General features: G+C 64.7%; 1 protein-coding gene across 1 annotated transcript; it reads left to right on the forward strand.

The window, feature by feature from the left end:
• Positions 1–288: 288 nt before the first annotated feature.
• LOC309684675 (metabotropic glutamate receptor 6-like) lies at positions 289–20603 on the forward strand (the record flags this gene model as incomplete). The annotated part of the gene is made up of 11 exons (XM_082500540.1): positions 289–424; positions 3548–3702; positions 7592–7750; positions 8208–8293; positions 8492–8536; positions 8626–8711; positions 8850–8937; positions 9025–9328; positions 16196–16332; positions 18727–19270; positions 20212–20603. Coding segments are annotated over 11 exons (2132 nt in total), but the record flags the coding sequence as incomplete, so codon positions are not given.
• Between the last annotated feature and the right edge of the window lie 1265 nt (positions 20604–21868).

Consider the following 21868-nt stretch of genomic DNA (forward strand, 5'->3'; position numbering starts at 1 on the left):
GCTATACTGGGAGGGACTGGAAAGGGTATTGGGGGCACCGGGAGGGAGTGGGAGAGGCACTGGGAGGCACTGGGAGGGGCACTGGGCCATACTGGGAGGCACTGGGAGGCACTGGGAGGGAGGTCCCTGCAGGGAGCGGGGCTGCCGCTGCCCCCCCCCCCCCGCGCTCCTGCTCCCTCCCGGCCCGTACTGGTCCGTACTGGTCTGTACTGGTTTGTACTGGTTTGTACTGGTTTGTACTGGTTTGTACTGGTTTGTACTGGTTTATACTGGTTTATACTGGTGCAGGGGGCCTCTGCATCGCCCAGTCCATCAAGATCCCGCGGGAGCCGCGCCCGGGGGAGTTCGCCAAAGTCATCGGGCGCCTCATGGAGACCTCCACCGCCCGCGGCGTCGTCCTCTTCGCCAACGAGGACGACATCCGGTAAGGACCAGTACAGACCAGTATAAACCAGTATGGACCAGTACAGGCCAGTATAGATCAGGAGTTGGCCCAGGAACACCCCCACAGTGTCACCAGCACCGCCCGTGGCGGCTTCGCTGCGTGGGTGACATCAAACCAGGGACCAGTAACCCCCAGTTTAGACCAGTAAGGACCAGTATAAACCAGTATACACCAGTATAGACCAGTATAGACCAGTATAGACCAGGAGTTGGCCCAGGAACACCCCCACAGTGTCACCAGCACCGCCCGTGGCGGCTTCACCGCGTGTGTGACGTCAAACCAGTGAGCAGTGACACCCAGTTTAGACCAGTATGGACCAGTATAGACCAGTATGGACCAGTATAGACCAGTATGGACCAGTACAGGCCAGTACAGACCAGGATTTCGCAGCATCACCAGCACCGCCCGTGGCGGCTTCACCGCGTGGGTGACATCAAACCAGGGACCAGTAACGCCCAGTTTAGACCAGTAAGGACCAGTATGGACCAGTATGGACCAGTATAGACCAGGAGTTGGCCCAGGAACACCCCCACAGTGTCACCAGCACCGCCCGTGGCGGCTTCGCTGCGTGGGTGACATCAAACCAGTGACCAGTGACACCCAGTATAGACCAGTAAGGACCAGTATAAACCAGTATAGACCAGTATAGACCAGTATGGACCAGTACGGGCCAGTACAGACCAGGAGTTGGCCCAGGAACACCCCCACAGTGTCACCAGCACCGCCCGTGGCGGCTTCGCTGCGTGTGTGACATCAAACCAGGGACCAGTAACCCCCAATTTAGACCAGTAAGGACCAGTATAAACCAGTATAGACCAGTATAGACCAGTATAGACCAGGAGTTGGCCCAGGAACACCCCCCAGTGTCACCAGCACCGCCCGTGGTGGCTTCACCGCGTCGGTGACATCAAACCAGTGACCAGTGACACCCAGTATAGACCAGTAAGGACCAGTATAAACCAGTATACACCAGTATAGACCAGTATAGACCAGTATAGACCAGGAGTTGGCCCAGGAACACCCCCCCCCAGTGTCACCAGCACCGCCCGTGGTGGCTTCACCGCATGTGTGACATCAAACCAGTGAGCAGTGACACCCAGTTTAGACCAGTATAGACCAGTATAGACCAGTATGGACCAGTATAGACCAGTATGGACCAGTACGGGCCAGTACAGACCAGGATTTCGCAGCATCACCAGCACCGCCCGTGGCGGCTTTGCTGCGTGTGTGACATCAAACCAGTGAGCGGTGACCCCCAGTTTAGACCAGTAAGGACCAGTATAAACCAGTATAGACCAGTATAGACCAGTATGGACCAGTACGGGCCAGTACAGACCAGGAGTTGGCCCAGGAACACCCCCACAGTGTCACCAGCACCGCGCGTGGCGGCTTCGCCGCGTGTGTCACATCAAACCAGGGACCAGTAACCCCCAGTTTAGACCAGTAAGGACCAGTAAGGACCAGTATAGACCAGTATAGACCAGTATGGACCAGTACGGGCCAGTACAGACCAGGATTTCGCAGCATCACCAGCACCGCCCATGGCGGCTTCGCTGCGTGTGTGACATCAAACCAGGGACCAGTAACCCCCAGTTTAGACCAGTAAGGACCAGTAAGGACCAGTATAGACCAGTATGGACCAGTACAGGCCAGTACAGACCAGGAGTTGGCCCAGGAACACCCCCCCAGTGTCACCAGCACCGCTCGTGGTGGCTTCACCGCGTGTGTGACGTCAAACCAGTGAGCAGTGACACCCAGTTTAGACCAGTAAGGACCAGTATAAACCAGTATAGACCAGTATAGACCAGTATGGACCAGTACGGGCCAGTACAGACCAGGATTTTGCAGCATCACCAGCACCGCCCGTGGCGGCTTCGCCGCGTGTGTGACATCAAACCAGGGACCAGTAACCCCCAGTTTAGACCAGTATGGACCAGTATAGAACAGTATAGACCAGTATGGACCAGTATAGACCAGTATGGACCAGTAAGGACCAGTACAGACCAGTACAGACCAGTATAGACCAGTAAGGACCAGTATATACCAGTATAGAACCCCTCCCATTCCCTCCCAGTGCCTCCCAGCCCCCTCCCAGTATATCCCAGTATCTCCCAGTGCCTTCCCAGTGCCCTCCCAGTATATCCCACTCCCTCCCAGTGCCTCCCAGTGCCCTCCCAGTCCCTCCCACTCCCTCCCAGTCCCTCCCAGTGCCTCCCAGTCCCTCCCAGTCCCTCCCAGTTCCCTCCCAGTCCCCTCCCAGTATATCCCACTCCCCTCCCAGTCCCTCCCAGTCCCTCCCAGTCCCCTCCCAGTGCCTCCCAGTCCCCCCCAGTCCCTCCCAGTCCCCCCCAGGCCCTTCCCAGTCCCTCCCAGTGCCTCCCAGTCCTTCCCAGTGCCTCCCAGTGCCTTCCAGTCCCTCCCAGTCCCTCCCAGTGCCTCCCAGTGCCTCCCAGTCCCTCCCAGTCCCTCCCACTCCCCTCCCACTCCCTCCCAGTCCCCTCCCAGTCCCTCCCAGTGCCTCCCAGACCCTCCCAGTATCTCCCAGTGCCCCCCAGTCCCTCCCAGTCCCCCCCAGTCCCTCCCAGTATATCCCACTCCCCTCCCACTCCCTCCCACTATATCCCACTCCCTCCCAGTGCCTCCCAGCCCCCTCCCAGCCCCCTCCCAGTCCCCTCCCAGTGCCTCCCAGTGCCTCCCAGTTCCCTCCCAGTCCCCTCCCAGTCCCCTCCCAGTCCCTCCCAGTCCCTCCCAGTCCCCTCCCAGTGCCTCCCAGTCCCTCCCAGTCCCTCCCAGTCCCTCCCAGTCCCTCCCAGTGCCTCCCACTCCCTCCCAGTCCCCTCCCAGTCCCTCCCAGTCCCTCTCAGTCTCTCCCACCCCCTCCCAGTATATCCCAGTCCCTCCCACTCCCCTCCCAGTCCCTCCCAGTCCCCCCCAGTCCCTCCCAGTCCCCCCCAATCCCCTCCCAATCCCCTCCCAGTCCCTCCCACTCCCTCCCACTCCCTTCCAGTCCCTCCCACTCCCCCCCCAGTCCCTCCCACTATATCCCACTCCCTCCCAGCCCCTCCCAGTGCCTCCCAGTAGCTCCCAGTGCCTCTCCCGCAGGCGGATGCTGGAGGCCACGGCCAGGGCCAACCTCTCGGGGCACTTCTCCTGGGTGGGCTCCGACAGTTGGGGGGCGAAGATGGGGCCGGTGCAGGGGCTGGAGGCGGCCGCCCGCGGCGCCATCACCATCCTGCCCAAGCGCGCCTCCGTGCCCGGTGAGTGCGGCGCTATGGGGCAGCCCCATAGCGCTATGGGGCAGCCCCACAGCATGACCCACAGTACCTCCAGGGGGGTCTTATCCACTCTTGATGGGGTCTGAGGAGGGGTTGGGAGAGGGTTCCGCCACCTTTGGGCATCATTCGTCGTGCACTGCCCCACGGCGCGACCCATAGCGCTATGGGGCAGCCCCACGGCGCCACCCGCGGTGCCACCAGGGGGGTCTTATCCACTCTTGATGGGGTCTGAGGAGGGGTTCGGAGAGGGTTCCACCACCTCTGGGCACCATTCGTCGTGCGCTGCCCCACAGCGTGACCCATAGCGCTATGGGGCAGCCCCACAGCGCGACCCACGGCACCCCAGGGCGGCTCTAATCCAGTCCTAAATGGGTCTGAGGAGGGGTTCGGAGAGGGTTCCGCCACCTTTGGGCATCATTCGTCGTGCGCTGCCCCACGGCGTGACCCATAGCGCTATGGGGCAGCCCCACGGCGTGACCCACAGTGCCGCCAGGGGGGTCTTATCCACTCTTGATGGGGTCTGAGGAGGGGTTCGGAGAGGGTTCCGCCACCTTTGGGCCTCATCCGTCGTGCGCTGCCCCACGGCGTGACCCATAGCGCTATGGGGCAGCCCCACGGCGCGACCCACAGCACCCCAAGGGGGCTCTAATCCGGTCCTAAATGGGTCTGAGGAGGGGTTGGGAGAGGGTTCCGCCACCTTTGGGCATCATTCATCGTGCGCTGCCCCACGGCGTGACCCATAGCGCTATGGGGCAGCCCCACGGCGTGACCCACAGCACCCCAGGGGGGCTCTAATCCGGTCCTAAATGGGTCTGAGGAGGGGTTCGGAGAGGGTTCCGCCACCTTTGGGCATCATTCGTTGTGTGCTGCCCCACGGCGTGACCCATAGCGCTATGGGGCAGCCCCACAGCGTGACCCACAGTACCTCCAGGGGGGTCTTATCCACTCTTGATGGGGTCTGAGGAGGGGTTGGGAGAGGGTTCCGCCACCTTTGGGCATCATTCGTCGTGCGCTGCCCCACGGCGCGACCCATAGCGCTATGGGGCAGCCCCACGGCGCCACCCGCGGTGCCACCAGGGGGGTCTTATCCACTCTTGATGGGGTCTGAGGAGGGGTTCGGAGAGGGTTCCACCACCTCTGGGCATCATTCGTCGTGCGCTGCCCCACGGCGTGACCCATAGCGCTATGGGGCAGCCCCACGGCGTGACCCACAGCACCCCAGGGGGGCTCTAATCCGGTCCTAAATGGGTCTGAGGAGGGGTTGGGAGAGGGTTCCGCCACCTTTGGGCATCATTCGTTGTGCACTGCCCCACGGCGTGACCCATAGCGCTATGGGGCAGCCCCACGGCGCCACCCACAGTGCCTCCAGGGGGGTCTTATCCACTCTTGATGGGGTCTGAGGAGGGGTTCGGAGAGGGTTCCGCCACCTTTGGGCATCATTCGTTGTGTGCTGCCCCACGGCGCGACCCATAGCGCTATGGGGCAGCCCCACGGCGTGACCCACAGCACCCCTGGGCGGCTCTAATCCGGTCCTAAATGGGTCTGAGGAGGGGTTGGGAGAGGGTTCCGCCACCTCTGGGCATCATTCGTCGTGCGCTGCCCCACGGCGTGACCCATAGCGCTATGGGGCAGCCCCACGGCGCCACCCACAGTACCTCCAGGGGGGTCTTATCCACTCTTGATGGGGTCTGAGGAGGGGTTGGGAGAGGGTTCCGCCACCTTTGGGCATCATTCGTCGTGCGCTGCCCCACGGCGCGACCCATAGCGCTATGGGGCAGCCCCACGGCGTGACCCACAGCACCCCGGGGGGGCTCTAATCCGGTCCTAAATGGGTCTGAGGAGGGGTTGGGAGAGGGTTCCGCCACCTCTGGGCATCATTCGTTGTGCGCTGCCCCACGGCGTGACCCATAGCGCTATGGGGCAGCCCCACGGCGCCACCCGCGGGGCCGCCAGGGGGGTCTTATCCACTCTTGATGGGGTCTGAGGAGGGGTTCGGAGAGGGTTCCGCCACCTTTGGGCATCATTCGTTGTGCGCTGCCCCACGGCGTGACCCATAGCGCTATGGGGCAGCCCCACGGCGCCACCCACAGTACCTCCAGGGGGGTCTTATCCACTCTTGATGGGGTCTGAGTAGGGGTTGGGAGAGGGTTCCGCCACCTTTGGGCCTCATCCGTCGTGCGCTGCCCCACGGCGCGACCCATAGCGCTATGGGGCAGCCCCACGGCGCGACCCACAGCACCCCAGGGGGGTCTTATCCACTCTTGATGGGGTCTGAGGAGGGGTTGGGAGAGGGTTCCGCCACCTTTGGGCCTCATTCCTTGTGCGCTGCCCCACGGCGTGACCCATAGCGCTATGGGGCAGCCCCACGGCGCGACCCACGGTGCCTCCAGGGGGGTCTTATCCACTCTTGATGGGGTCTGAGGAGGGGTTGGGAGAGGGTTCCGCCACCTTTGGGCCTCATCCGTCGTGCGCTGCCCCACGGCGCGACCCATAGCGCTATGGGGCAGCCCCACGGCACGACCCACAGTACCTCCAGGGGGGTCTTATCCACTCTTGATGGGGTCTGAGGAGGGGTTCGGAGAGGGTTCCGCCACCTCTGGGCATCATTCGTCGTGCACTGCCCCACGGCGTGACCCATAGCGCTATGGGGCAGCCCCACGGCGCGACCCACATACCTCCAGGGGGGTCTTATCCACTCTTGATGGGGTCTGAGGAGGGGTTCGGAGAGGGTTCCGCCACCTTTGGGCATCATTCGTCGTGCACTGCCCCACGGCGTGACCCATAGCGCTATGGGGCAGCCCCACGGCGCGACCCACAACACCCATGGGCGGCTCTAATCCGGTCCTAAATGGGTCTGAGGAGGGGTTCGGAGAGGGTTCCGCCACCTTTGGGCATCATTCGTTGTGCACTGCCCCACGGCGTGACCCATAGCGCTATGGGGCAGCCCCACGGCGCGACCCACGGTGCCTCCAGGGGGGTCTTATCCACTCTTGATGGGGTCTGAGGAGGGGTTGGGAGAGGGTTCCGCCACCTTTGGGCATCATTCGTCGTGCGCTGCCCCACGGCGTGACCCATAGCGCTATGGGGCAGCCCCACGGCGTGACCCACAGCACCCCAGGGGGGCTCTAATCCGGTCCTAAATGGGTCTGAGGAGGGGTTGGGAGAGGGTTCCGCCACCTTTGGGCATCATTCGTTGTGCACTGCCCCACGGCGTGACCCATAGCGCTATGGGGCAGCCCCACGGCGCCACCCACAGTGCCTCCAGGGGGGTCTTATCCACTCTTGATGGGGTCTGAGGAGGGGTTGGGAGAGGGTTCCGCCACCTTTGGGCATCATTCGTCGTGCGCTGCCCCACGGCGCGACCCATAGCGCTATGGGGCAGCCCCACGGCGTGACCCACAGCACCCCGGGGGGGCTCTAATCCGGTCCTAAATGGGTCTGAGGAGGGGTTGGGAGAGGGTTCCGCCACCTTTGGGCATCATTCATCGTGCGCTGCCCCACGGCATGACCCATAGCGCTATGGGGCAGCCCCACGGCGTGACCCACAGTGCCGCCAGGGGGGTCTTATCCACTCTTGATGGGGTCTGAGGAGGGGTTCGGAGAGGGTTCCGCCACCTTTGGGCATCATTCGTTGTGCGCTGCCCCACGGCGCGACCCATAGCGCTATGGGGCAGCCCCACGGCGTGACCCACAGTACCTCCAGGGGGGTCTTATCCACTCTTGATGGGGTCTGAGGAGGGGTTGGGAGAGGGTTCCGCCACCTCTGGGCATCATTCGTTGTGCGCTGCCCCACGGCGTGACCCATAGCGCTATGGGGCTGCCCCACGGCGCTATGGGGTGCCGTCCCCCGCTCCCCCCTCCCGCCCCATAGGCTTCGACGAGTACTTCACCTCCCGCTCGCTGGAGAACAACCGCCGCAACCTCTGGTTCCACGAGTTCTGGGAGGACGACTTCAACTGCCGTCTGCCCCACGGCGAGCCCCACGGCGAGCCCCACGGCGCCCCCGGCACCCCCACCCGCAAGTGCACAGGTAAACCCTCCTGCCCCACATCTCTGCCCCATAGCACCCTCAGCGGGCCCGTAAGCCCTCCCAGTGCCCTCCCAGTGCCCTCCCAGTGCCTCCCAGTGCCTCCCAGTGCCCTCCCAGTATACCCCAGTCCCTGGGGGGGGGGTTGTATATATACTCCCAGGCACTGGGAGGCACTGGGAGGCACTGGGAGGCACTGGGGGGCTACTGGGAAGGACAGGGAGGGACTGGGAGGGAATAAGAAGGCACTGGGAGGCACTGGGAGGGAATGGGGTCATACTGGGAGGGCACTGGGAGGTAGCGGGGGGGGGTGTGTGTGGGGCCACTTGCGGGGCGCTGACCCCCAAGTGTGGGGCACTGACCCCCAAGTGTGGGGCACTGACCCCCGAGTGGTGTGGGGCGCTGACCCCCAAGTGTGGGGCACTGCCCCCCGAGTAAGTGCGGGTCACTGCCCCCCAAGTGTGGGGCAATGACCCCCAAGCGGTGTGGGTCGCTGCCCCCCAAGTGTGGGTCGCTGCCCCCCAAGTGTGGGTCTCTGACCCCCAAGTAAGTGTGGGGCACAACCCCTGAGCGGTGTGGGTCTCTGCCCCCCAAGCGTGGGTCTCTGACCCCCAAGTGTGGGGCACGACCCCCGAGCAGTGTCGGTCTCTGCCCCCCAAGTGTGGGTCACTGCCCCCTAAGTGTGGGTCTCTGCCCCCCAAGTGTGGGTCTCTGCCCCCCAAGCGCGGGTCTCTGCCCCCCAAGTGTGGGTCTCTGCCCCCCGAGTACGTGCGGGTCTCTGACCCCCAAGTGTGGGGCGCTGACCCCCAAGTGTGGGGCACTGCCCCCCAAGTGTGGGTCTCTGCCCCCCGAGTACGTGTGGGTCTCTGCCCCCCAAGTGTGGGTCGCTGCCCCCCAAGTGTGGGTCGCTGCCCCCCAAGCGGTGTGGGGTGCTGCCCCCCGAGCGCGGGTCTCTGCCCCCCAAGTACGTGCGGGTCTCTGCCCCCCAAGTGTGGGGCACTGCCCCCCAAGCGGTGTGGGTCTCTGCCCCCCAAGTGTGGGTCTCTGACCCTCAAGTGTGGGTCTCTGCCCCCCGAGTACGTGTGGGTCTCTGCCCCCCAAGTGTGGGGCACGACCCCCGAGTGGTGTGGGTCGCTGCCCCCCAGTGCGGGTCGCTGCCCCCCAAGTGCGGGTCTCTGCCCCCCAAGTATGTGCGGGGCTCTGACCCCTAAGTGTGGGGCACAACCCCCGAGCGGTGTGGGTCTCTGCCCCCCAAGTGTGGGGCTCTGCCCCCCAAGCGCGGGTCTCTGCCCCCCGAGCGGTGCGGGTCTCTGCCCCCCAAGTGCGGGTCTCTGCCCCCCGAGCGGTGTGGGTCTCTGACCCCCAAGTGTGGGGCAGGGCGGGAGCGCATCGGGCGGGACTCCCCCTACGAACAAGAGGGGAAAGTGCAGTTCGTCATCGACGCGGTGTTGGCGATGGCGCACGCGCTGCACCGCCTCGTGGCCGAGCGCTGCCCGGGGGGGGGAGGGGCGCTGTGCCCCCGCATGGACCCCCCCGACGGCCGCCGCCTCCTCCACCACATCCGCCGCGTGGCCTTCAACGGTGACTGGGGGGGACTGGGAGGGACTGGGAGGGGACTGGGGGGGGAGTGGGAGGGAGTGGGAGGGACTGGGAGGGACTGGGAGGGGAGTGGGATATACTGGGAGGGGACTGGGGTATACTGGGAGGGACTGGGAGGGGAGTGGGAGGGACTGGGAGGGACTGGGAGGGAGTGGGAGGGGACGGGGATATACTGGGAGGGGACTGGGGTATACTGGGAGGGACTGGGAGGGGAGTGGGAGGGACTGGGAGGGGAGTGGGGTATACTGGGAGGGAGTGGGAGGGGAGTGGGATACACTGGGAGGGACTGGGAGGGGAGTGGGAGGGACTGGGAGGGACTGGGAGGGGACTGGGAGGGGACTGGGAGGGACTGGGAGGGACTGGGAGGGGACTGGAGTATACTGGGAGGGACTGGGAGGGACTGGAGTATACTGGGAGGGGACTGGGAGGGACTGGGAGGGACTGGGAGGGACTGGGAAGGGACTGGGAGGGGAGTGGGAGGGGACTGGGAGGGACTGGGAGGGACTGGGAGGGACTGGGAAGGGACTGGGAGGGGAGTGGGAGGGGACTGGGAGGGACTGGGAGGGACTGGGAGGGCACTGGGAGGGGAGTGGGAGGGACTGGGAGGGACTGGGAGGGAGTGGGAGGGACTGGGAGGGGAGTGGGGTATACTGGGAGGGACTGGGAGGGACTGGGAGGGGACTGGGAGATACTGGGAGGGACTGGGAGGGACTGGGAGGTGACTGGGAGGGACTGGGAGGGGACTGGGAGGGACTGGGAGGGCACTGGGATATACTGGGAGGGGACTGGGAGGGGACTGGGAGGGAGTGGGAGGGGACTGGGAAGGACTGGGAGGGGAGTGGGAGGGAGTGGGAGGGGACTGGGAGTGGACTGGGGTATACTGGGAGGGTACTGGGAGGGACTGGGAGGGGACTGGGATATACTGGGAGGGGAGTGGGAGGGACTGGGAGGGACTGGGAGGGACTGGGAGGGACTGGGATATACTGGGAGGGACTGGGAGGGAGTGGGAGGGACTGGGAGGGGAGTGGGAGGGACTGGGAGGGACTGGGATATACTGGGAGGGAGTGGGAGGGAGTGGGAGGGACTGGGAAGGGACTGGGAGGGACTGGGAGGGGAGTGGTGGGGACTGGGAGGGACTGGGAGAGAGTGGGAGGGAGTGGGAGCGGAGTGGGATATACTGGGAGGGACTGGGAGGGGAGTGGGGTATACTGGGAGGGGACTGGGGGGGGACTGGGAGGGAGTGGGAGGGACTGGGAGGGGAGTGGGGTATACTGGGAGGGACTGGGAGGGAGTGGGAGGGGACTGGGAGGGACTGGGAGGGGAGTGGGAGGGGAGTGGGAGGGACTGGGAGGGACTGGGAGGGGACTGGGAGGGACTGGGAGGGGACTGGGAGTGGACTGGGGTATACTGGGAGGGGACTGGGAGGGGACTGGGGGGGACTGGGAGGGGACTGGGAGGGACTGGGAGGGACTGGGAGGGAGTGGGGGTGAGTGGGATATACTGGGAGGGACTGGGAGGGGACTGGGGTATACTGGGAGGGACTGGGAGGGGAGTGGGAGGGGAGTGGGATATACTGGGAGGGACTGGGAGGGACTGGGAGGGACTGGGAGGGGAGTGGGGTATACTGGGAGGGACTGGGAGGGGACTGGGAGGGACTGGGAGGGACTGGGAGGGGACTTGGGTATACTGGGAGGGGAGTGGGGGGGACTGGGAGGGACTGGGAGGGGAGTGGGAGGGACTGGGAGGGGACTGGGAGGGACTGGGAGGGGAGTGGGGGGGGAGTGGGAGGGACTGGGAGGGGAGTGGGGTATACTGGGAGGGACTGGGAGGGGACTGGGATATACTGGGAGGGACTGGGAGGGGACTGGGAGGGAGTGGGAGGGGACTGGGAAGGACTGGGAGGGGAGTGGGAGGGAGTGGGAGGGGACTGGGAGTGGACTGGGGTATACTGGGAGGGGACTGGGAGGGACTGGGAGGGGACTGGGATATACTGGGAGGGGAGTGGGAGGGACTGGGAGGGACTGGGAGGGACTGGGATATACTGGGAGGGACTGGGAGGGAGTGGGAGGGACTGGGAGGGGAGTGGGAGGGACTGGGAGGGACTGGGATATACTGGGAGGGAGTGGGAGGGAGTGGGAGGGACTGGGAAGGGACTGGGAGGGACTGGGAGGGGAGTGGTGGGGACTGGGAGGGACTGGGAGAGAGTGGGAGGGAGTGGGAGCGGAGTGGGATATACTGGGAGGGACTGGGAGGGACTGGGAGGGACTGGGAGGGGACTGGGGGGGGAGTGGGAGGGAGTGGGAGGGACTGGGAGGGACTGGGAGGGGAGTGGGATATACTGGGAGGGGACTGGGGTATACTGGGAGGGACTGGGAGGGGAGTGGGAGGGACTGGGAGGGACTGGGAGGGAGTGGGAGGGGACGGGGATATACTGGGAGGGGACTGGGGTATACTGGGAGGGACTGGGAGGGGAGTGGGAGGGACTGGGAGGGGAGTGGGGTATACTGGGAGGGAGTGGGAGGGGAGTGGGATACACTGGGAGGGACTGGGAGGGGAGTGGGAGGGACTGGGAGGGACTGGGAGGGGACTGGGAGGGGACTGGGAGGGACTGGGAGGGACTGGGAGGGGACTGGAGTATACTGGGAGGGACTGGGAGGGACTGGAGTATACTGGGAGGGGACTGGGAGGGACTGGGAGGGACTGGGAGGGACTGGGAAGGGACTGGGAGGGGAGTGGGAGGGGACTGGGAGGGACTGGGAGGGACTGGGAGGGGAGTGGTGGGGACTGGGAGGGACTGGGAGAGAGTGGGAGGGAGTGGGAGCGGAGTGGGATATACTGGGAGGGACTGGGAGGGGAGTGGGGTATACTGGGAGGGGACTGGGGGGGACTGGGAGGGAGTGGGAGGGACTGGGAGGGGAGTGGGGTATACTGGGAGGGACTGGGAGGGAGTGGGAGGGGACTGGGAGGGACTGGGAGGGGAGTGGGAGGGGAGTGGGAGGGACTGGGAGGGACTGGGAGGGGACTGGGAGGGACTGGGAGGGGACTGGGAGTGGACTGGGGTATACTGGGAGGGGACTGGGAGGGGACTGGGGGGGACTGGGAGGGGACTGGGAGGGACTGGGAGGGACTGGGAGGGAGTGGGGGTGAGTGGGATATACTGGGAGGGACTGGGAGGGGACTGGGGTATACTGGGAGGGACTGGGAGGGGAGTGGGAGGGGAGTGGGATATACTGGGAGGGACTGGGAGGGACTGGGAGGGACTGGGAGGGGAGTGGGGTATACTGGGAGGGACTGGGAGGGGACTGGGAGGGACTGGGAGGGACTGGGAGGGGACTTGGGTATACTGGGAGGGGAGTGGGGGGGACTGGGAGGGACTGGGAGGGGAGTGGGAGGGACTGGGAGGGGACTGGGAGGGACTGGGAGGGGAGTGGGGGGGGAGTGGGAGGGACTGGGAGGGGAGTGGGGTATACTGGGAGGGACTGGGAGGGGACTGGGATATACTGGGAGGGACTGGGAGGGGACTGGGAGGGAGTGGGAGGGGACTGGGAAGGACTGGGAGGGGAGTGGGAGGGAGTGGGAGGGGACTGGGAGTGGACTGGGGTATACTGGGAGGGGACTGGGAGGGACTGGGAGGGGACTGGGATATACTGGGAGGGGAGTGGGAGGGACTGGGAGGGACTGGGAGGGACTGGGATATACTGGGAGGGACTGGGAGGGAGTGGGAGGGACTGGGAGGGGAGTGGGAGGGACTGGGAGGGACTGGGATATACTGGGAGGGAGTGGGAGGGAGTGGGAGGGACTGGGAAGGGACTGGGAGGGACTGGGAGGGGAGTGGTGGGGACTGGGAGGGACTGGGAGAGAGTGGGAGGGAGTGGGAGCGGAGTGGGATATACTGGGAGGGACTGGGAGGGACTGGGAGGGACTGGGAGGGGACTGGGGGGGGAGTGGGAGGGAGTGGGAGGGACTGGGAGGGACTGGGAGGGGAGTGGGATATACTGGGAGGGGACTGGGGTATACTGGGAGGGACTGGGAGGGGAGTGGGAGGGACTGGGAGGGACTGGGAGGGAGTGGGAGGGGACGGGGATATACTGGGAGGGGACTGGGGTATACTGGGAGGGACTGGGAGGGGAGTGGGAGGGACTGGGAGGGGAGTGGGGTATACTGGGAGGGAGTGGGAGGGGAGTGGGATACACTGGGAGGGACTGGGAGGGGAGTGGGAGGGACTGGGAGGGACTGGGAGGGGACTGGGAGGGGACTGGGAGGGACTGGGAGGGACTGGGAGGGGACTGGAGTATACTGGGAGGGACTGGGAGGGACTGGAGTATACTGGGAGGGGACTGGGAGGGACTGGGAGGGACTGGGAGGGACTGGGAAGGGACTGGGAGGGGAGTGGGAGGGGACTGGGAGGGACTGGGAGGGACTGGGAGGGACTGGGAAGGGACTGGGAGGGGAGTGGGAGGGGACTGGGAGGGACTGGGAGGGACTGGGAGGGCACTGGGAGGGGAGTGGGAGGGACTGGGAGGGACTGGGAGGGAGTGGGAGGGACTGGGAGGGGAGTGGGGTATACTGGGAGGGACTGGGAGGGACTGGGAGGGGACTGGGAGGGACTGGGAGGGACTGGGAGGTGACTGGGAGGGACTGGGAGGGGACTGGGAGGAGACTGGGAGGGACTGGGAGGGCACTGGGATATACTGGGAGGGGACTGGGAGGGGACTGGGAGGGAGTGGGAGGGGACTGGGAAGGACTGGGAGGGGAGTGGGAGGGAGTGGGAGGGGACTGGGAGTGGACTGGGGTATACTGGGAGGGTACTGGGAGGGACTGGGAGGGGACTGGGATATACTGGGAGGGGAGTGGGAGGGACTGGGAGGGACTGGGAGGGACTGGGAGGGACTGGGATATACTGGGAGGGACTGGGAGGGAGTGGGAGGGACTGGGAGGGGAGTGGGAGGGACTGGGAGGGACTGGGATATACTGGGAGGGAGTGGGAGGGAGTGGGAGGGACTGGGAAGGGACTGGGAGGGACTGGGAGGGGAGTGGTGGGGACTGGGAGGGACTGGGAGAGAGTGGGAGGGAGTGGGAGCGGAGTGGGATATACTGGGAGGGACTGGGAGGGGAGTGGGGTATACTGGGAGGGGACTGGGGGGGGACTGGGAGGGAGTGGGAGGGGACTGGGAGGGACTGGGAGGGGAGTGGGAGGGGAGTGGGAGGGACTGGGAGGGACTGGGAGGGGACTGGGAGGGACTGGGAGGGACTGGGAGTGGACTGGGGTATACTGGGAGGGGACTGGGAGGGGACTGGGGGGGACTGGGAGGGGACTGGGAGGGACTGGGAGGGACTGGGAGGGAGTGGGGGTGAGTGGGATATACTGGGAGGGACTGGGAGGGGACTGGGGTATACTGGGAGGGACTGGGAGGGGAGTGGGAGGGGAGTGGGATATACTGGGAGGGACTGGGAGGGACTGGGAGGGACTGGGAGGGGAGTGGGGTATACTGGGAGGGACTGGGAGGGGACTGGGAGGGACTGGGAGGGACTGGGAGGGGACTTGGGTATACTGGGAGGGGAGTGGGGGGGACTGGGAGGGACTGGGAGGGGAGTGGGAGGGACTGGGAGGGGACTGGGAGGGACTGGGAGGGGAGTGGGGGGGGAGTGGGAGGGACTGGGAGGGGAGTGGGGTATACTGGGAGGGACTGGGAGGGGACTGGGATATACTGGGAGGGACTGGGAGGGGACTGGGAGGGAGTGGGAGGGGACTGGGAAGGACTGGGAGGGGAGTGGGAGGGAGTGGGAGGGGACTGGGAGTGGACTGGGGTATACTGGGAGGGGACTGGGAGGGACTGGGAGGGGACTGGGATATACTGGGAGGGGAGTGGGAGGGACTGGGAGGGACTGGGAGGGACTGGGAGGGACTGGGATATACTGGGAGGGACTGGGAGGGAGTGGGAGGGACTGGGAGGGGAGTGGGAGGGACTGGGAGGGACTGGGATATACTGGGAGGGAGTGGGAGGGAGTGGGAGGGACTGGGAAGGGACTGGGAGGGACTGGGAGGGGAGTGGTGGGGACTGGGAGGGACTGGGAGAGAGTGGGAGGGAGTGGGAGCGGAGTGGGATATACTGGGAGGGACTGGGAGGGACTGGGAGGGACTGGGAGGGCACTGGGATATACTGGGAGGGACTGGGAGGGGAGTGGGAGGGGAGTGGGATATACTGGGAGGGGACTGGGAGGGGACTGGGAGGGAGTGGGAGGGAGTGGGAGGGACTGGGAGGGAGTGGGGTATACTGGGAGGGACTGGGAGTGGGGTATACTGGGAGGGACTGGGAGGGAGTGGGGTATACTGGGAGGGACTGGGAGGGAGTGGGAGGGACTGGGAGGGACTGGGAGGGAGTGGGATATACTGGGAGGGACTGGGAGGGACTGGGAGGGGACTGGGGGGGACTGGGAGGGACTGGGAGGGGACTGGGATATACTGGGAGGGACTGGGAGGGACTGGGAGGGGGGTTGGGTTGTACTGGTTCATACTATTTCTTAATGGGTTTTAATGATTTGGGCGGGGGTGGTTTATACTGGTTTATACTGGTTTTTAGCCATTTTGGGTTTTTTTTTTTGAGTTTTTGGGGTTTTTTTTGTGGGTTTTTTATTTCCTACCGGTCCCTACTGGTTCTTACTGGTTCGTACTGGTTCATACTATTTCTTACTGGTTTTTAATGATTTGGGGGGGGGTCGGTTTATACTGGTTTATACTGGTTTTTAGCCATTTTTGGTGGGTTTTTTTGAGGTTTTTGGGGTTTTTTTGTGTTTTTTTTGGTTCCTACCGGTCCCTACTGGTTCTTACTGGTTGGTACTGGTGCGCAGGCAGCGCGGGGACGCCGGTGAGCTTCAACGAGAACGGGGACGCGCCGGGACGTTACGACATCTTCCAGTTCCAGGGGGGGAACGGGAGCGGCACCTACCGGGCGGTGGGACAGTGGGTGCAGGGGCTGCGCCTGCGGGTGCGTCCCCCCTCCCCCCCAAACTGGGGGGTACTGGGAAGCACTGGGAGCAACTGGTGGGACGGCCGGGGGCCACTGGGAGCCACTGGGAGCCACCAAAATCAACTGGGAGCCACCGAAGGCAACCGGTGGCATCTCAACGGGCAACTGGTGGCATCTCCATGGGCAACTGGGAGCCACCAGGGGCTACTGGGAAGCACTGGGGGCAACTGGTGGGATGGCTGTGGGCAACTGGGAGCCACCAGGGTCAACTGGGAGCCACCAAAGGCAACTGGGAGCCACCAAAATCAACTGGGAGCCACCGAAGGCAACCGGTGGCATCTCAACGGGCAACTGGTGGCATCTCCATGGGCAACTGGGAGCCACCAGGGGCTACTGGGAAGCACTGGGGGCAACTGGTGGGATGGCTGTGGGCAACTGGGAGCCACCAGGGTCAACTGGGAGCCACCAAAGTCAACTGGGAGCCACCAAAGGCAACTGGGAGCCACCGAAGGCAACCGGTGGCATCTCAACGGGCAACTGGTGGCATCTCCATGGGCAACTGGGAGCCACCAGGGGCTACTGGGAAGCACTGGGGGCAACTGGTGGGATCTTGAGGGTCAACTGGGTACCCCTATGGTCAACTGGGAGCCACCAGGGTCTACTGGGAGCCACCAAAGTCAACCGGTGGCATCTCAACGGGCAACTGGTGGCATCTCCATGGGCAACTGGGAGCCACCAGGGGCTACTGGGAAGCACTGGGGGCAACTGGTGGGATGGCTGTGGGCAACTGGGAGCCACCAGGGTCAACTGGGAGCCACCAAAGGCAACTGGGAGCCACCAAAATCAACTGGGAGCCACCGAAGGCAACCGGTGGCATCTCAACGGGCAACTGGTGGCATCTCCATGGGCAACTGGGAGCCACCAGGGGCTACTGGGAAGCACTGGGGGCAACTGGTGGGATGGCTGTGGGCAACTGGGAGCCACCAGGGTCAACTGGGAGCCACCAAAGTCAACTGGGAGCCACCAAAGGCAACTGGGAGCCACCGAAGGCAACCGGTGGCATCTCAACGGTCAACTGGTGGCATCTCCATGGGCAACTGGGAGCCACCAGGGGCTACTGGGAAGCACTGGGGGCAACTGGTGGGATCTTGAGGGTCAACTGGGTACCCCTATGGTCAACTGGGAGCCACCAGGGTCTACTGGGAGCCACCAAAGGCAACCGGTGGCATCTCAACGGGCAACTGGTGGCATCTCCATGGGCAACTGGGAGCCACCAGGGGCTACTGGGAAGCACTGGGGGTAACTGGTGGGATGGCTGTGGGCAACTGGGAGCCACCAGGGTCAACTGGGAGCCACCAAAGGCAACTGGGAGCCACCAAAGGCAACTGGGAGCCAGCAAAGGCAACTGGGAGCCACCGAAGGCAACTGGTGGCATCTCCATGGGCAACTGGGAGCCACCAGGGGCTACTGGGAAGCACTGGGGGCAACTGGTGGGATGGCTGTGGGCCACTGGCACCAGGGTCAACTGGGACACACCGGGGTTAACTGGTGGCATCTTGATGGGCAACTGGTGGGATCTCAATGGGCAACTGGGTGCCCCATGGTTTCCTGGTGGGTCCCCATCATCTCCTGGTGGTTCCCCATCACCTCCTGGTGGGTCCCCATCATCTCCTGGTGGGTCCCCATCACCTCCTGGTGGTTCTCCATCACCTCCTGGTGGGTTCCCATCATCTCCTGGTGGCTCCTCATGGTTTCCTGGGTCCCCATGGCCTTCTGGTGGGTCCCAATCATCTCCTGGTGGGTCCCCATCATCTCCTGATGGTTCTCCATCACCTCCTGGTGGTTCCCCATCACCTCCTGGTGGGTCCCCATCATCTCCTGGTGGCTCCTCATGGTTTCCTGGGTCCCCATGGCCTTCTGGTGGCTCCCAATCATCTCCTGGTGGTTCCCCATCATCTCCTGGTGGTTCTCCATCACCTCCTGGTGGGTCCCCATCATCTCCTGGTGGTTCCCCATCATCTCCTGGTGGTTCCCCATCATCTCCTGGTGGCTCCTCATGGTTTCCTGGCTCCCCATGATCTCCTGGTGGGTCCCAATCATCTCCTGGTGGTTCCCCATGATCTCCTGATGGTTCTCCATCACCTCCTGATGGTTCCCCATCATCTCCTGGTGGTTCCCCATGGTCTCCTGGTGGCTCCTCATGGTTTCCTGGCTCCCCATGGCCTTCTGGTGGCTCCCAATCATCTCCTGGTGGTTCCCCATGATCTCCTGATGGTTCTCCATCACCTCCTGGTGGTTCCCCACCCCCTCCTGGTGGTTCCCCACCCTCACGTAGGGGCGCGGGCCTCCCTTCCCGGAAGCTCCCGCCGGCGGTGGACCCCCTTCACCTCTTTCTCTCCTCCCTCCCCGCAGGCCGAGGAGATGGAGTGGGGCTCCAACGCCACCGCCCCTCCCCCCTCCGTCTGCAGCCTCCCCTGCGGTCCCGGAGAACGTAAGAAACCGGTCAAAGGTGTCCCCTGTTGTTGGCACTGCGAACTCTGCGGCGGTTACCGTTACCGGGCGGACCTCTTCACCTGCCTCCCCTGCCCCCCCCACCTCCGCCCCACCCCCAACCGCACCGCCTGCCGCCCCACCCCCGTCCTGCGCCTACGCTGGGGGGACCCGTGGGCCGCCGTCCCTTTGGCTTTGGCCGCTTTGGGGTTGGCGGCCACCGCTTTCGTCCTGGTGACCTTCGTCCGCCATCACGAGACGCCCATCGTGAAGGCCTCGGGGCGGGAGTTGAGTTACGTCCTCTTGGGGGGCATCGCTTTGGTCTACGCCATCACCTTCATCATGGTGGCCGAGCCCGGGGTGGGGGTCTGCGCCCTCCGAAGGCTCTTCTTGGGGTTGGGGATGAGCCTCACCTACGCCGCTCTCCTCACCAAGACCAACAGGATCTACAGGATCTTCGAGCAGGGTGAGGGGCGGAAAGAGCCGGAAGGGTGGGGGGGGGTGGGGGAGGTGAGAAACGCGGGGGAGGAAAGAGGGGTGGGGGGTGGGGGTGGGGATTGGGGAAGGGAGGGCGGGGGGGGACTCGAGAGTTGAGGTTGAGGGACGTAGGATGGGGTTCCACCACCCCCCGCTCCTCACCAAGACCGATCACGTCTACTGTGGCTTCAAAGACGGTGAGTTATGGGGCGGACTGAGAGTTCTGGAGGCCCCACATGTCCGGGGTGGACCCCGGAGTCCTGGTTGGGGGTCAGGAGTTTGGGTTGAAGGACGTAGGATGGGGTTCCACCACCCCCCGCTCCTCACCGAGACCGATCGCGTCTATGGTGGCTTCAGAGAAGGTGAGTTATGGGGCGGACCGAGAGTTCTGGAGGCCCCAGAGCCCGAGAAGGGGACAGGAGTCCTGGTTGGGGGTCAGGAATGTGCGTTGAGGGACGTAGGATGGGGTTCCACCACCCCACGCTCTTCACCGAGACCGATCGCGTCTACGGTGGCTTCAGAGACGGTGAGTTATGGGGCGGACCGAGAGTTCTGGAGGCCCCACATGTCCGGGGTGGACCCCGGAGTCCAGGTTGGGGGTCAGGAATGTGGGTTGAGGGACGTAGGATGGGGTTCCACCACCCCACGCTCCTCACTGAGATCAACCACATCTACTGTGGCTTCAAAGACGGTGAGTTATGGGGCGGACCGAGAGTTCTGGAGGCCCCACATGTCTGGGGTGGACCCCAGAGTCCAGGTTGGGGGTCAGGAATGTGCGTTGAGGGACGTAGGATGGGGTTCCACCACCCCCCGCTCCTCACCGAGTAGAAACCCCAGAGTCCGACTCTTGACCCGACCGCGCCGGAGCAAAGCCGCATCTCTGGGGCGCCCCATAACTCTTTCTTCCCCCCCCCCCCCACCCCCCCGCAGGCAAACGCTCGGTGACCCCCCCCCGCTTCATCAGCCCCACCTCCCAACTGGTCATCACCTTCACCTTGAGCGGTCTCCAACTGGTGGCGGCCGCCCTTTGGCTCCTCCTCCGCCCGCCCCACGCCCTCATCGATTACGAGATGGGGCGCACCCCCGATCCCGAAAACGCTCGGGGGGTCCTGAGGTGCGACATGGCCGAAGGGGGGACCTTGGCCTGTTTGGCCTACGCTCTTCTCCTCATGTTGACCTGTACCGTCTACGCCGTCAAAGCCCGGGGGGTCCCCGAGACCTTCAACGAGGCCAAACCCATCGGTTTCGCCATGTACACCACCTGCGTCGTCTGGTTGGCCTTCGGCCCCATCTTTTTCGGAGCCGCCCAATCGGCCGAGAGGGTGAGGGCATCTCCGGGGGGGTTTAGGGTGGTGGTGGTTTGGGGTGGTGGGATGTAAGGGCCGTGTAGGATCTCCGGAGCGGTGGGATTTGGGAGGAGATGGGGGGCTATGGGGTGGACGCAGAAGGTTGGGGGGCTCCAGAAGGTGGAGATGGAGGTCCATGGGGTGGACGCAGAAGGTTGGGGGGCTCCAGAAGGTGGAGATGGAGGTCTACAGGGGGACCCAGAAGGTGGAGATGGGGGTCTATGGGGTGGGCCCAGAAGGTTGGGGGGCTCCAGAAGGTTGGGGGTCTCCAGAAGGTGGAGGTCCATGGGGGTCTCCAGAAGGTGGAGATGGAGGTCCATGGGGGGCTCCAGGAGGTGGAGATGGGGGGCTATGGGGCGGACCCAGAAGGTTGGGGGGCTCCAGAAGGTGGAGGTCCATGGGGGCTCCAGAAGGTGGAGATGGAGGTCCATGGGGGGACCCAGAAGGTGGAGATGGGGGTCTATGGGGCGGACCCAGAAGGTTGGGGGGCTCCAGAAGGTGGAGATGGAGGTCCATGGGGGGCTCCAGGAGGTGGAGATGGGGGGCTATGGGGCGGACCCAGAAGGTGGAGATGGGGGGCTATGGGGTGGGCCCAGAAGGTTGGGGGGCTCCAGAAGGTGGAGGTCCATGGGGGGGACCCAAGAGTTTGGGGGGGCCCAGAAGGTTGGGGGGCTCCAGAAGGTGGAGATGGAGGTCTACAGGGGGACCCAGAAGGTGGAGATGGGGTCTATGGGGCGGACCCAGAAGGTTGGGGGGCTCCAGAAGGTGGAGGTCCATGGGGGGGACCCAAGAGTTTGGGGGGGCCCAGAAGGTTGGGGGGCTCCAGAAGGTGGAGATGGGGGTCCATGGGGGGGACTCCAGGAGGTGGAGATGGGGTCTATGGGGTGGGCCCAGAAGGTGGAGATGGGGTCTATGGGGTGGACCCAGAAGGTTGGGGGGCTCCAGAAGGTGGAGATGGAGGTCTACAGGGGGACCCAGAAGGTGGAGATGGGGTCTATGGGGTGGGCCCAGAAGGTTGGGGGGCTCCAGAAGGTTGAGGGGCTCCAGAAGGTGGAGATGGGGTCTATGGGGTGGACCCAGAAGGTGGAGATGGGGGGCTATGGGGTGGGCCCAGAAGGTTGGGGGCTCCAGAACGTGGAGATGGGGTCTATGGGGCGGACCCAGAAGGTTGGGGGGCTCCGGAAGGTGGAGATGGGGTCTATGGGGCGGGACCCAGATCTCAACCCCCTCCCCCTCCCCCC

The sequence above is a fragment of the Vanellus vanellus genome (assembly GCF_965231255.1).
Source record: "Vanellus vanellus genome assembly, contig: HAP1_SCAFFOLD_1948, whole genome shotgun sequence".
In the NCBI taxonomy this organism is placed as follows: domain Eukaryota; kingdom Metazoa; phylum Chordata; class Aves; order Charadriiformes; family Charadriidae; genus Vanellus; species Vanellus vanellus.